This window comes from Taeniopygia guttata, chromosome 4A, assembly GCF_048771995.1.
Source record: "Taeniopygia guttata chromosome 4A, bTaeGut7.mat, whole genome shotgun sequence".
Taxonomy (NCBI): Eukaryota; Metazoa; Chordata; class Aves; order Passeriformes; family Estrildidae; genus Taeniopygia; species Taeniopygia guttata.
Genome location: NC_133029.1, coordinates 4751097 through 4764629, shown reverse-complemented (window position 1 = coordinate 4764629; position 13533 = coordinate 4751097). Strand labels below are relative to the sequence as shown.

At 41.6% G+C, this 13533-nt stretch overlaps 1 protein-coding gene across 1 annotated transcript in view; it reads right to left on the bottom strand.

The window, feature by feature from the left end:
- Nucleotides 1-13533, bottom strand: part of BRWD3 (bromodomain and WD repeat domain containing 3) — a 49423-nt gene that overhangs the window by 28572 nt on the left and 7318 nt on the right. Inside the window, exons 5-10 of the mRNA XM_030272441.4 lie at nucleotides 12232-12382; nucleotides 10067-10165; nucleotides 3991-4151; nucleotides 2804-3025; nucleotides 1369-1469; nucleotides 659-729 (exon numbers count right to left, since the gene is read on the bottom strand). Of these exons, the coding sequence (XP_030128301.4) occupies nucleotides 659-729; nucleotides 1369-1469; nucleotides 2804-3025; nucleotides 3991-4151; nucleotides 10067-10165; nucleotides 12232-12382 (805 nt within the window). The remainder of the gene's footprint in view (nucleotides 1-658; nucleotides 730-1368; nucleotides 1470-2803; nucleotides 3026-3990; nucleotides 4152-10066; nucleotides 10166-12231; nucleotides 12383-13533) is intronic.

Genomic DNA, 13533 nt, shown 5'->3' with positions numbered 1-13533 from the left:
AGAGAAATTATTGCTGAGTTGGGATGCAGTGATTAAGGTATTTTATTGTAATTTCTTTACAATATTGCTCCAAAAGGGCACTATTGTGTGGTTTATTGCATTGAAATGAGTTTAGTTAATTCAGAATTTCTAGCTTTAAAAGAAGAGTGTGGCTCTACAAAAACTCTCACTTTCAAAAAGCAAATTTAATGAGCAATTACATCATTTTCTTTGTAAAAATCAGTATTTTTGCTCATTCAAAGTTGCAAAGGTTTTGTTAAGCTAAAATTTTCCAATACATTGAATTGATCCTCTTAGAATTCAGCCAAATTTGGAAGATTAGAAAAAGTGTAATCTTTGACAGAGGATTTCCACAACTTTTCACTCAAAAACTTTACAAGGTAAAGTCTTAAAAGGATGTTACAGAGGAATATTTCTGATGTGCAAAACCAGAGACTGAAAGCCTTGGAAGTGGTCAAGCTATTTTAGCTTAAATTATAGGAAAAAAGAGAAAGAGCAGCTTGAGGCAGGCACTTTGCAGGGAAGATTTCCAATAATCCAAATTTGACAGGAATAAAATTAACTGGAAAAGGGTTTAACACTATTTGTATTTAAAGAGAAGTAACAGAACTGTCACCAAAGCCCCAGATTCATGAAACAGCTGATGCTGGATATGTACCAGAACTGAAAGATGAACAGGAGATCTGAACACCAGGCCTGGACCTCTCTGCAAACTTCACAGGACGATCCCTACATGTAAAACACAGTATTTTTATTTTTCTTTCTTTACTCAACACAAACAGTTCTCTGCAGCTCAGCAGGCTGAGGTCAAGCTCATCTTAAATCTCTTAATTTTACATTTCTCACCTATGTTTGACGGAATTTATTTTTCATTTTAGGAATTTCGTTCCTTAGTTTAATAAGAAAACAGTAATTCTGTAAACTGAGAAGATTATTGAACTGATTTATCATTATCCCCACCAATTCAAATCCTTTTGAAACAGACCCTGCCAAACCATTATTCAATAGCAATTCCCCCTGATTAAATATGGGTTTGATGACATCTACATATGTACATTCTTCTGATTAAAAGCAAATTAATCCTCCTGCTTGTACATTTTGGACGGGAATTTAATCCTGAATATAAAAGCTGGAATTTCTTCCACAATTTTGGCTTCCAAAGCACAAACCTCAGAAATAACAACCCCAATCTCTGCCTCCCCTTTGTGTTCCAACATCACAAAATCCCAAAGTGCTCCTGCCCCACAAACCAGTTTATTGAGCAAGAAAACACCCTTATTTCATTATCTCAGCATTTTTCTCCATGCCACAATTAAAAATAAATTCCTCCTTGAGTTGAAATAATTGTAATTATCTCAACAGTCTCACTTGAATTTCATGGTGCTCGCATGCCACTGCCAGAAACAGATTGTTCCGTCGGCACCAGTGGAAGTGAGGTATCGAGTTGTTCCTTTCCTTGCTGGAGAGAACTAAAAATAAAAGTTGTAACAATTAAACCAGCTGCTATTTTCTCTTCTTTCACGCTGGAAACTTGTTGACAAGAGTGTTTTTCACTAACAGATTAGTTTCTCCCCAGGAGTATAGAGAGCAGAGGTAAGGACAGAACCTGAACTTCCATAAAAATAAAGCTGAGGAAATGGAAAACACCTACATTTTGGTTAGGAATTCTTTGGTTTTTACCACACAAAGGAAACTGGAGAAATGAAACAAGTCCAGACCCTGTAAATGAGGCAAAACCAGTTCTTTCTAGGATAGAACTGGATAAAACATGGCAAATACAACTATTCCTGTATCCAAGCCCAATGAAGAACAGCTGCACAGCAGGATCTCCTCTCCTCTATCTTCTTAAACCTCTCTAAGGAGCGGGAAAGCTTTTTAGTCCTAATTTCATAACTGCAGCAATACCTTTAATCCTTAGGCTACCTGGTAATTTGGTAAAGGAATCCAGCACTGCTTCCTCAAAAAGCAGTGACTGATTATATTTTAAATTATATAAAACTTCCAGTTTTACAAAGAGCTTGAGAGAAACACACATGTATATACATACATATACATGTAAACAAATAATACACCAGTTATAAAGCCAGGTTGGAAAATACATTTCTAACACAATCACCTTTACATGGTTGAAATCAGATAAAACGGGGAGTGTAGGGAAGATGGGGAGAAATGAGACTCCTGGGGAATACTGGCACGATGGAGAAGCCTGTGCTGAATCCAAGGCAGCACCACTCCAGGAGACAGAGATTCTGAGCCAAAGAGCCCCACTCACTCTCCCCTCTCTGTGCATCACCTGCCAAACTGCAGGGATTGTCCTTTTTATCCTGGAATTTTGTTTTTTCGAAGGCTTGTGGCAGTTGTGAATGTTTTATTTAAAAAAAAATCTGCATTTGCTACAACATCCAGAGCAGCTCTTTAAGCTACAAGCTAAGATAACAATGAAACAAGAAACGGGGAGTAAGGAATTTTAACTGATCCTTCTCAGTGAACACAAGAGTGGTGGGTCAGATTCTGTGCCAGGAGCACAACCAAAGATGCCAAACACATCAGTGAGCTGAGCCAAGGAGATTCTGCTGCTCTCTGAGTTGCTCTAAAAGAGCGTCAGATCACCCATTTTGTATACCTAAGGAAGCAGCAGTGGGATCACACAGCTAAAAGCAGATGGAAACAGGAGAATCCTCCCCTGGGCACCACAGGATTGAGTTAACCAGGAAAAACACCCTTGAGTTGGGCCAAATCACAGACACAGCTCTTATTACCGTTCTAATTGAAGGGTTTTGGGGAAAAGCCCATCAGTCCTTACCTGTATGGAAGTGATGGAGGCTGAGTGGCCCTGCAGGACGGCCAGGGGGGCGCAGGTCCGGAGGCACCACACCCTGACCACCTTGTCGCAGCTGCCCGCGGCCAGCAGCGTGTTCTCGTAGTTGACGGCCATGTCCGAGATCTCGGCCGAGTGGCCCCGCAGGGTGGACAGCAGGCGCCCGTCATCCGTGGCCCAGATCTTCACCAAACAGTCATCTGACCCCTGAAATTCCACAGGCGTTCCCAACGGTTACAGAAAATATGGGATATGTTCCATGCTCGTCACACACGGATCACCGCGGATGGACAGGGATCACAACCCCCGTGAACTGACGGGACAACTCCGTGGGATTCCACAGAGGCCAATTTTAGGAAGAAATTCTTCCTTGTGAGGGTGGGCAGGCTCTGGCACAGGGTGCCCAGAGAAGCTGTGGCTGCCCCTGGATCCCTGGAGGTGTCCAAGGCCAGGCTGGACGGGGCTTGGAGCACCCTGGGATAGTGGAAGGTGTCCCTGCGAAATATTCCATCCCATCCAAACCATTCTGGGATTCTATGATTCTATGAACTGTAGAGCCTGGGAATCACCTTATGGAATCAAGGATTTCAATTTGATAAGAGAGAATTATGGAATCACAGGATGGTTTATGCTGGAAAGGAATCTATTTGGAAGGCAGGGACACCTTCCACTATCCCAGGTTGCACCAAGCCCCATCTAACTTGGCTCCAGGGATGAGGCAGCCACAGCTCTTTGGGCACCTTGTGCCAGGCCCTCAGCACCCTCACAGAGAGGATTTCTTCCCAATATGCCACCTAACCCTCTCCTCTGCCAGTGGGAATTCCTCCTCGTCCTGTCACTCCATGCACAAGGATTAACATTAACAGCTAAAAATGCAACATTCATTTGAAAAATCTGTTGATTTTTAAATATGCCCAAGAAAAAGCAAGGACATCACCACAGAAATGGATGTCACTGCATTCTAATAAAAAACTTAAAATAATTGTCATGTATTCACTGAGACACTATAAATCCAGGAAGGTAAATTTAGTAGAAAAGCAACTTGCAGCTGAACAAAGTCATATCTCCATCTCTATCAGTGACTAAGAGGCTGCTGAGGAACTCAAGAAAGAAAGAAATCAAACCAAACAAAGCAATCACTGAAAAGAAAAAGGTCCAAATTTTAAGCTTACTGTAAAAATTCTCCTCCCACTGCGGTCAAAGGCAATGCAATAAACAGAGGAGAGGTGTCCCAAAATCCTCTTGTGCATCTTCATGTGTTGGTAGGTGGATGTTGGGAATAAGTGGCTGAAACGGCCACATCCAGTTAATTGCCTGGCAGAAAGGATATGAACTGGGAGAGAAAAAAGAAGCAAAAAGAAGAGTGGGACATGAATTTTCTCCAGAACTCAGAGTAAATAAATATTAAATCAAATACAGTATTTATTAACAACTTTATTATTAGAATTGGTCATAAATCTGAACCTCTTACACCTTATCAGAACATTTTGTCCAGTGTTATAAAAAGAAATACCACTCCTGATGGAGACTTTCAGTACCCACCACAGGCTGCACCTGCTTCCTTACCAAAAATATAAGCAGAATGAAAAGTTCCCACCACAACTGGGAATTATTCCAATGTTCAATTCATGAACAGGTAACAGATACACTTATCCTACACAGATGTGGAAAATCTTTAAGGAAAATCTTTGAAGGAAGAAAAGAAATTTTGGAAATTTAGGAAATTACATGCTACTAATATAAATTACAAGAAGAGTATAATAATAGTTTGTTTAAAGTGTTTTTTGGTGATAAAAGAAGTGATAAAAGGTGATATAGATCTTTCCTTGCAAGGGCTTCCAGATCATAGGTAGGGCCAAAGGACTTCCACATCCACATCCTTGCATTCCCATGGCAGTGGAATTGAAGAACAAGAAATGGAAAACTCCCAGTGGAGGAATGGCAGCTAGGAGAAAGAACTGCAACCACAACAAACTCCTTCCTGTTTCCATAGCCAGCAGTCCTTGCAAGAACAGCCTAAAACCTAAATGCACCAACCCACCCTGTAAAAAAGCCTTTGATTGGATGCACAATTTGAGACCATTTTGGGGGTATTTAATTTCACCAATTCTCTCCTATTTCTATCTTCCCTATTTATCCTCACTCACAGCACTTGAACTTTGGATTTGAAAGTTTTGAGAGGGTTTTTCAGTGGCACTCGAGGATCTAACAGAGCTGTGCTGGTGGGTTTGTGGAGTCCTTGTGATAGCAGATTCCCTGGAGCAATTCCTTATCTTCCCCTGCACCTTGATGTGGGCTGGGCTTCACAGGAGCCCCACAAAGCTCTTTAGTGCCTTTCACTCCTTTAGCTTAAAAGTCTACTGAAAAAACTCGAGCCACGTCTTAATTGTCTCATGATATCGCTGCCAATCTACCCAAAAAAAGATCATGGAATACATTAAAAAATTAATCTACAAAGTCAAGAAGTGCCATTTCAAAGAGTTCCTAACCCATAACTCCTTGTGTAAATGGATACCATTGAAGTATTTACACACAAGCAAGGAAAATAAATTGTTTCCAGCTTTAAAGAAAGCATTTTTGTGTCTCAGTTTTAGGCTCTGAAATGTGGATTATTTTTAATCACTCAATGCAATTGCAATATGACACGGGGGAAAAAAAGCTGCATAAAAGATGCTTGCAAAAGCCATCAGGCTCCAGCATAACCTCACCTTCAGTCAATATTTGCTTTGCATGTAAAAACACATATTCAGCAATACTAAAAAGCAAAACACACTAAAGCAAATTAATTTACTACCTAACTACTATTCAGCTGATACCTAATATTATACAGAGCTGTTAAACTTAACTGTCTCCCTGAGCAAAGTAAAACTGAAATTTTACACTCTTTTTCCTACCTCTAACCCAGAGATCCTGCAGTGATAAATGCTCAAGGTACCTCAGGCTTGCTACACATTATTTTATTTACTCATTGAGTATGACAGCTTAAAAGCTGATTTCTTGAAAAGATTACACCTCCCTTTCCCCTACCAAGAGACGTGGAGTCATCAGCAACATGGTGATTCTGCTGTGCCTTTCAAGGTTTCAAGCATTTCAATACATATATATGTATATATTTAAATACATAATAACAGTGTATCTGCCTGTAAGCAATTTCAAATGGCTCTGAATATTTTTTTAACCACACAAAGAACTGTGTGAATCAAAAAGATACACTCTCATGTCAAAATATTCCTAATAATCACAATATTTTCTGAGTCCCCCTGCAATCCTTCTGAACATTTACCACTGCTGCTTGTTGTAAATCCCATGAAGGAAGCACCAAAAGGCACCAAAATCCCAGTTTTGGCAGCCCACTTTTCCGGTCGATTCCCAGCCTTGCAATCAGTTCAGCTTCAGAGGATATGAAAGTAATTTCTTTTTTTTCTTTTCTGTGTTTATTTCCCTATTTGCACAATGGGGATAAAACTTCTCCATCTCCCATGGATAATTACCAAATAAAAAGCCCTGTTTATGAAATGCTTCAATCAGAGACATCCAGAACTATTGTTGAGCCATGAGGAGCAACAACTTTATCAAGGCAACAGCATCTTTGGACAAAAAAAAAACCTATCACTGCTTCAAAGGAACAAAGCAAACATTCTCCATTCCTGTATTTTTAGGAAGATTAATACACAATATCTAAACAGGGAATTACCCCCACATGACAAAAATCCCTGTCAAGTTTCCTTTCTACAGCACAATGAAGTTATTGTCCTCCTAAGGCCCCAAAGCACTTAAACCCAACAATTCCCACATGGAGAAATAGCAACTTAGTAACCCTAAAAAATTTTACTAACCTATCTCATTAACTGATGTATTTCATGCCACACTGGATGCAAGAGCTGCCAAGTCCACCCCCTCACTATTCCCTGCCAGGAAAAACTTTCGAGACAGTTATTTCCCACAAAAAGGGAGGAGATCCAGCCTTCTTGATAAGAAAAGTTAATTTTGTCCCAACACTGAAGGGCCATCTCAGCTCCTCCAACTACCAACCTGCAAAACACAGGCATTTTTCTCTTTTTTCCCCACAGTCCTTGGTCCTGGAAGGCCACACCTTGTGGAAAATTCCAGTCTTTAATGCAATTCACATAAGCTGATAACAACTCCTAAATCACAATTTACCTCACATTCTACTATAGGTAATGGCACAATGTAAAAATCCTTGCAAGAAAGCTCACCTAAAAAGTATAAACCCCAAACCCAGCAACAACAACCCACCAGTGAAAGCTGGATTTGAAAAACAATCATCAGACAGCCCAGACTTCAAAGTTAAATCACAACCCCAGAAGGAATTCAAGCATTTCAGTGAGGCAAAGTCACTGAGCAGCACCAGCTGGAATTCCTGCTCTCCCTAAAAACCCTTGTCTCCATCCACTTTTTGCAAGGAAATGGGAAAAGTGGTGCAAATGTTTGTTTTAAAATGAGTTTCTCGGGGGTGATGAGCTGCTGTCAGACTGTTTCACCTTCTGCAAGAAGCAGTGTGACTTTATAATGAGGACCTAGATTTCGCCCTCATCACAAATCCGAGCAGGGATCGGGTACCACTCACAGGAGTTTCATAGGAATGCCAGGAAACAAACACAGTTGGCTCCCACATGGAAAACACCTACTCAGAGAGTGGCTGTGTGGCCACAAAGAGCCTGGACCCAGGAAAAGCAGCAAAAGCACAGCTTGTTCCAGCTCTGGGAGCTGCTGACCACATGGAACTCATTTCCAGCACGAACCATCATCGATTCCTGACCTCATCCCAGTGCTGCTCTTTGGCAGGCCCAAGGTAGCTGCATCACCTTGACTGTGAATTTCCACCCAGCTGAAATGCTTATTCACACTGAGACTGTGCTGAAAACCTTCTGCTTCCAAATTCTGTCTTGTTTTCACTAACAACAGCTGCCCACAGAATGATTTCCATCCTCAGGTTAGAGCAGCTCTTAAAGAGTGAAAACAACCTTCTTTCTTAATCTGCTCTGAGCTGCCTGCAAAAAAAAAAAAAAACCAACAAAAAAACAAAAAAAAAAAAAAAAAACAAAAAACCAACAAAAAAAACCAACACCCTTACAAAAAAGAAGTAGCATCAAAAGCAGGTTTATCAAAGGGGAATCACTCCCAGTCCTGAGGTACTGCATGACCAGTCTTTCCACTTTCTGTCTGGAAGAGCACAAAGGGAGCCCTGAAAGTTCCACTACAGCAAAAGCTGCCCAGAAAGGCTCAAGCAGCCTCTCCTCCTCCTTGTCATCCTGCTGGCAGCAGGAAGCTCTGGCAGTGCTTTCCCTCCCTGTCCCCCTCCAGCAGATCACCACAGCCCCAACACACAGGCACCACATCCCTGGGAATGACTTCCACAGCTCAGCACTTTCCCAGAGACTCCCCCAGCCAGAAGATGCCCAGCTCTGCACAAACAGGCTGGGGAAAGGCAACAAGGATTTCCTGCTCCAGTTCCACCATGCAGGACCTTTTATTTCACATTATGGACCACAAAGTCCCATCCCAACCACATTCTCTCCATATTTGTGATGGAAAGCTTAAATCCTTATAACTGGAAGGGAAATGATGTGAGAATACTCCTGGCTGCTCATCCTATACCTTATTTAACAATCTCCTCACTCCTGAATACACATTAATGGGTGTCTTTTACTTCAGCCCAACTCCTTCAGCAAGTAATTCCAGAAAAGTCCATCTGCCTCAGCCAGTACAGTGTGAGAATTCACAGTTATGCCAAAATACCAAAGAGGTCAGGCACACTTCTTCATCTTGTACTTAAGACACACACACTGCAGCACCTCTGCTGGCACCACTCACCAGGAGAAAAACATCCATTTTGCACAAATAGACACAGCATTTTCTGACCTCCTGTTAAGGATGAATAAGGAATCCCAAAATCAAACTCCTGCCTGAAGTCAAATCCCTTTTTTAATATTTATGCACATTTTCCTCTCCTAGTAGTAGTTTACATAGCTACACCAAGGACTGTATTCTTCCAGGAATCAATACTTATATAAATTATTTCCTGCCTATGAAAGACCCTTTTCCATATAATACCTTTGCATTTCTTAAAAGAAAAAATAAAAAAACTAGGAAAACACCCAAACAACAAAAAAAATTATTCTGTTCTTTAATTCACTAGTTACCAAGCAAGCAGCACAGTCCTTTGCCATGAAAGCATGACAAATGCTGAAGTCCAATCTGCCAGGATGCCTCATTAATAATACTACATATTCCAAAAACACCCAGTCTGATGAAAGAATTGATCCAAGAACCCGTGCAGAAATCCAATCAGAGGAGTTGTGTTCAATAAATCTACAATTCAGACTATTAGTAATCCATCAGCACAACTGCACACAGTAAAGTAACTGCAGAACCACCCTAAAATAATAAACACACAGATAGGATGGAAACAGAAAGCTGCCAGCACCATCCCTGCTTCTCCAAAGGGAGGGAGGATCCATATGTGAAAGGACTCCCTGACAAACCAGGAAAATGTATCCATTTACACAGAGATAAAATGCCCTAAAAAGAAACAAACCAGGATTTACTTTTATGCCTGCAAGAATCATTTTTTTTTTCTATAAAAACAGTTAATGAAAGTTCAAACCATACAAGGCAAACCCTTGAGTTTATATAAAACAGAGCAGCTCTGTGATGAGATGTAAGCTGAGAGCCCACATATATCTGAGTTTTATACAAGTTCTTTATCTAATTGTGTGGACAACTGAGGCTGAAGGAACACAAATGTTGCTTTGGTGATTATTTCCTTTTTGGAGAGGGATGTTGCAAGCAGCCTGTTTTCTGTCATAATCCAACTGAAAGGAATTCTTGAGTGGAAGAAGCTCCCTGGGAGCCAGACGCTTTGCTCTGGTTAGGATTCCATGATGACTCCAGGACTCCATGCTCCTGAGACCATGCCCATCCTATCTTACAACCACGTGCACATATTATGGACACATATCACCAAAAAATACTCAAGCCCATCGCCTTCTAAACAAGCATGCAAAACACGGCTACACACACCGTGGAAAATCTGTGCCTGAATAACACAAAAATTATCCTATTGTCGGGGTGAGACCTATTTTAGATTAATTCATCATGAAATGCCAGAGAAAACATTAATGCAAACCCAGAGTAGTGTCTTAGTCAGTGAGATTTGGAACTTTCTGTGGGACAGGAATAAATACAGAGAGGAGAAAAGAACCTTTTATGGACTTCCAGACTCACCCACGTTTGGTGGTTTCCCGTAGTTCACCGGGAGTTCGGGGGGTCGGCCCCTGTGCAGAGCTGCAAATGCAGATCCTTTCCATAGTGTGTGTCTGAAGTCTGCACCAGCAGGAGTGACAAGAAATCATCAATACATTAAATAATCAAGAGATTAAGCACTACTCCCAACAGCCCAGAATAAGATTTGTTTGATTAAACAGTTTGTCAGATTCCTCATTTAAAGACTGCGACTCTGATTTCCAGTTCCTCAGCAGTGTCACTGTAAATGGTTTCAATTTATTTTTGCTTAATTTGGGTGATTATTGACTCTAAATCCATGAAGGGAAAAATTTAAATGAATTTTAAAAACTTAAAATTAATTTTAAAAGTGGGTGCACTTTTTATTGAGGCCAAACTGAACTGTGCCATATTTTCCTTCTGCAATGCCAACACTTAAAGCACTTCTGCTTAGGGACTGCACATTTGAGATTTCACATTTTGCTGCCTAAAAGTGAGAGAAGTGAGGATTTTTTCCAATAAATCTGTTTTCCTGCAATATGTGGCAATGTGCCCTCCTTTCAGATTGTCCTCTGCACCCCACCCCCCCAAAAAAAATCATTGTTTTAAAGTGAAGAGTGTTCTCTTTAAAGACTCTCCAGCCTGCTGCTGCCAACTGGCCTCAGAAAGGCTCCTCTCTAGAACAATAGTGATTTTTCTGAGACTGTTCAAAGTGCCTCAGAAATTAGACCTGGATTTCTTCCATTTCTGGCCATCTGGAGGGAGAGAAATGAGCTTCCACGGTGAGTAAGTGCTGAAACAGAAGGACAGTGCCGCAGGTTGGTGGGTCTGTGTAGCACCATGTAGGTCTCTGAACATGAAGTGCACAAGCTGAGGTGACTCAGAGACTCCTGAAAGCACCTTCTGATTAAACCCCAAACTGCTGCACAGAGTATTAAATGATACTCATTAAAAACAGCACTCAGACTTCCTAAAATAGATCCATCCACCTAAACCCTTCTGTTCCCCTGCAGAAAAATGTTTATTTTCTCTTTACATTTTGCTGCTGTTTCCTTCTAAGCTGCAAACTGAGTGTGAAACTAAAGAATGTTTCTCTGCAAACCTGAATTTCTGCACCTAATTACAGCAAAGCACGGGCAAAACAAGACCCAGTCCAAAACTCTGTAGGGCAATGTGTTTGGGAACAGCTCATCCCTCCAGGAGATATCCAATGGATCAGCAGATGCCCAGCAGCATCACGGTGTGACTTCACAGGATGCAGGGAATTAAGTGCTCAACTGCCACCAAAACAGGAAGGTCCTGCTCTGCCATCCCTCCTCCTCTCCCAGGATGATGCTCCTCCTCCTGTGTCACCTCAAGCCCTGTGATCCTTTCCCACCAGCTCATTTAATTCACTACAACAAATTTTGCAACATCTCAGCTCTCTGAATCAGCACATCAGAGGATCAGGGAAGTTCTGGCTCCTGCAGGGAGGAAGTGGCAGGGGCACGGAGTGAGGAGGGAAGGAGGAATCACTTCAATAGCAGATGGCTTTCAGATCTCTTTAGTTCTAACACAAAACTGCTCTCAGGATCATTCTCTCAAGCAGAGAGAGTTTTTCAAAGGGAAAAGGACTGGTGCTCTCTTCATGAAAGGAATGGGGGCTTTTAAATTAACTTGAAGCAAGGAGAAGCAGGAATTGTCGCTAACGAATCAGCCTGGCCTTCTCCTACTCCCTAAAAGCTGCCCCAAATGTCACCACCCTGACCTGTGTACACACAGCCAGGGAGTCAAAGAATGGAAAAAAACAGGCTGAAAAATAGCCCAGCTCTGTGATTTTAGACAAAGATGTGTGCAAATGTATATGGAAAAAATGGCATTTTTCAGACGCATCAAACCCCTAATCGCATTCACATCATTTACACAAACACCAACACATTGGGGAAGGAGGCAGAGGAAGTAACAAGATCAGGCAACTGTAGGCAAGAATTGCTTAAAATGGCATTTTCAACCCAAGAAAACACATCCAACAGGGTCAGCAACAACTGCAGTTTAGGAAGAAAAAAGCTGGCAAGCACAGGAGACAAAGCAGGGCTAATGCAAACACACAGATAACTCAACAGGAAAGGCAACAAAAGGGGATTAATCATTAAAACAGAACTCAAGCCCATATAAATTGAGAATCTTACCTTTTGCTGCCCTCAGGAGAGACTGACGCCCGACACCCAGCAAAGTCTGCACCCCCAGAACACTCTGAGGGATTTCCTTGTCCAAGAGGGGTCCAAGTCTCTCACAGATCCTAAGAAGATAATCTGGAGGGATGTGTGCATTGACAGCCACCTGAACACACAAACAACACAGACATTTGAAAACTGGTTTCTTTTTCCTTCTACTGGTAGTACTTTGCTTCATGTTTAAGTGTGAAGTTGCTGCAACCAAGCCTAAACCCCCTGTAAACCCCCTCAACATTAACTATACTGCATTTTAAAGTGGAGTGTTGCAAAAGCCATGACAGAAATTTCAGGTTGTAACAGCGTAATTGTAAATTTAGGATATCCCTTCATAAGAAACAAAAATCCCCCAGTGCAGTGCTCTGCTCAAACAACTTTTTAAAGCCTTTGTTACCTTTCAGTTCATTCTCTTCCTATGTTTTGCTTAACTGAAACACCCTTGCATTGACATCACGGTATGAAGCATATGTGCAGAAGAATAAAAACCTTAAAAATTATATAAAATCCCTAAGTATTACCCTAAAATCAATACTCAGTCTCCATTCCCAGCTCCTGGGAGTAGGTACCTTTAAGACCCACATGTGTAGGCTCCAATTTTGTCATGTTGGGAGAACATCCTTTATTTTTCCCTTTGGACAGAGAATGAATGACAACAGTTTTTCTAACAGTCTGTTCAAACAACAAATAAATTGTGCCTCATTATCCAGAATGTCCTGCACTGCCTGACTCCTATATTTACAAACTGGCAGGAAAAGCTGCCCATCAGAGCTCCTTTGACACAGGACACACAGCTCCATCCACCTCTTTTCATGGATCAACAACAGCCTCCTGCCTGCCCAGGTCCCAGGGATGTGCCCAGCACACAGGAGGGAGGGCCAGGCACCAGGAAGGAGAAGAAGGTCTGTAATTCCCTCAGCCCTGCTGCCAAAACATTGCACACTCAACTGTGTCATCAAACAGATTATTAGCACACGTCATTGGGAAGTTTTTTATTCTAATTGGGCAACAGCAGTGGAGCTACAGGACCCAGCAGAGCCAGGCAGGGCTGGAGAACGTCACCACCTTCACCATGAGCTGGATCAACACCATCCCATAATTCACATTTTAACAAAAAAGAAATGGAAAATGCATCTGATTAAATATACAAATTACCAGTTAATTAAATATGACTAAAAACTCTTCCAGTGTGAATAGAAGTTGGGAGAAGAGACAGGTTCCTCACTTTACTCATCCCTCAGTCACTGCTGGTTAGAGAATCAT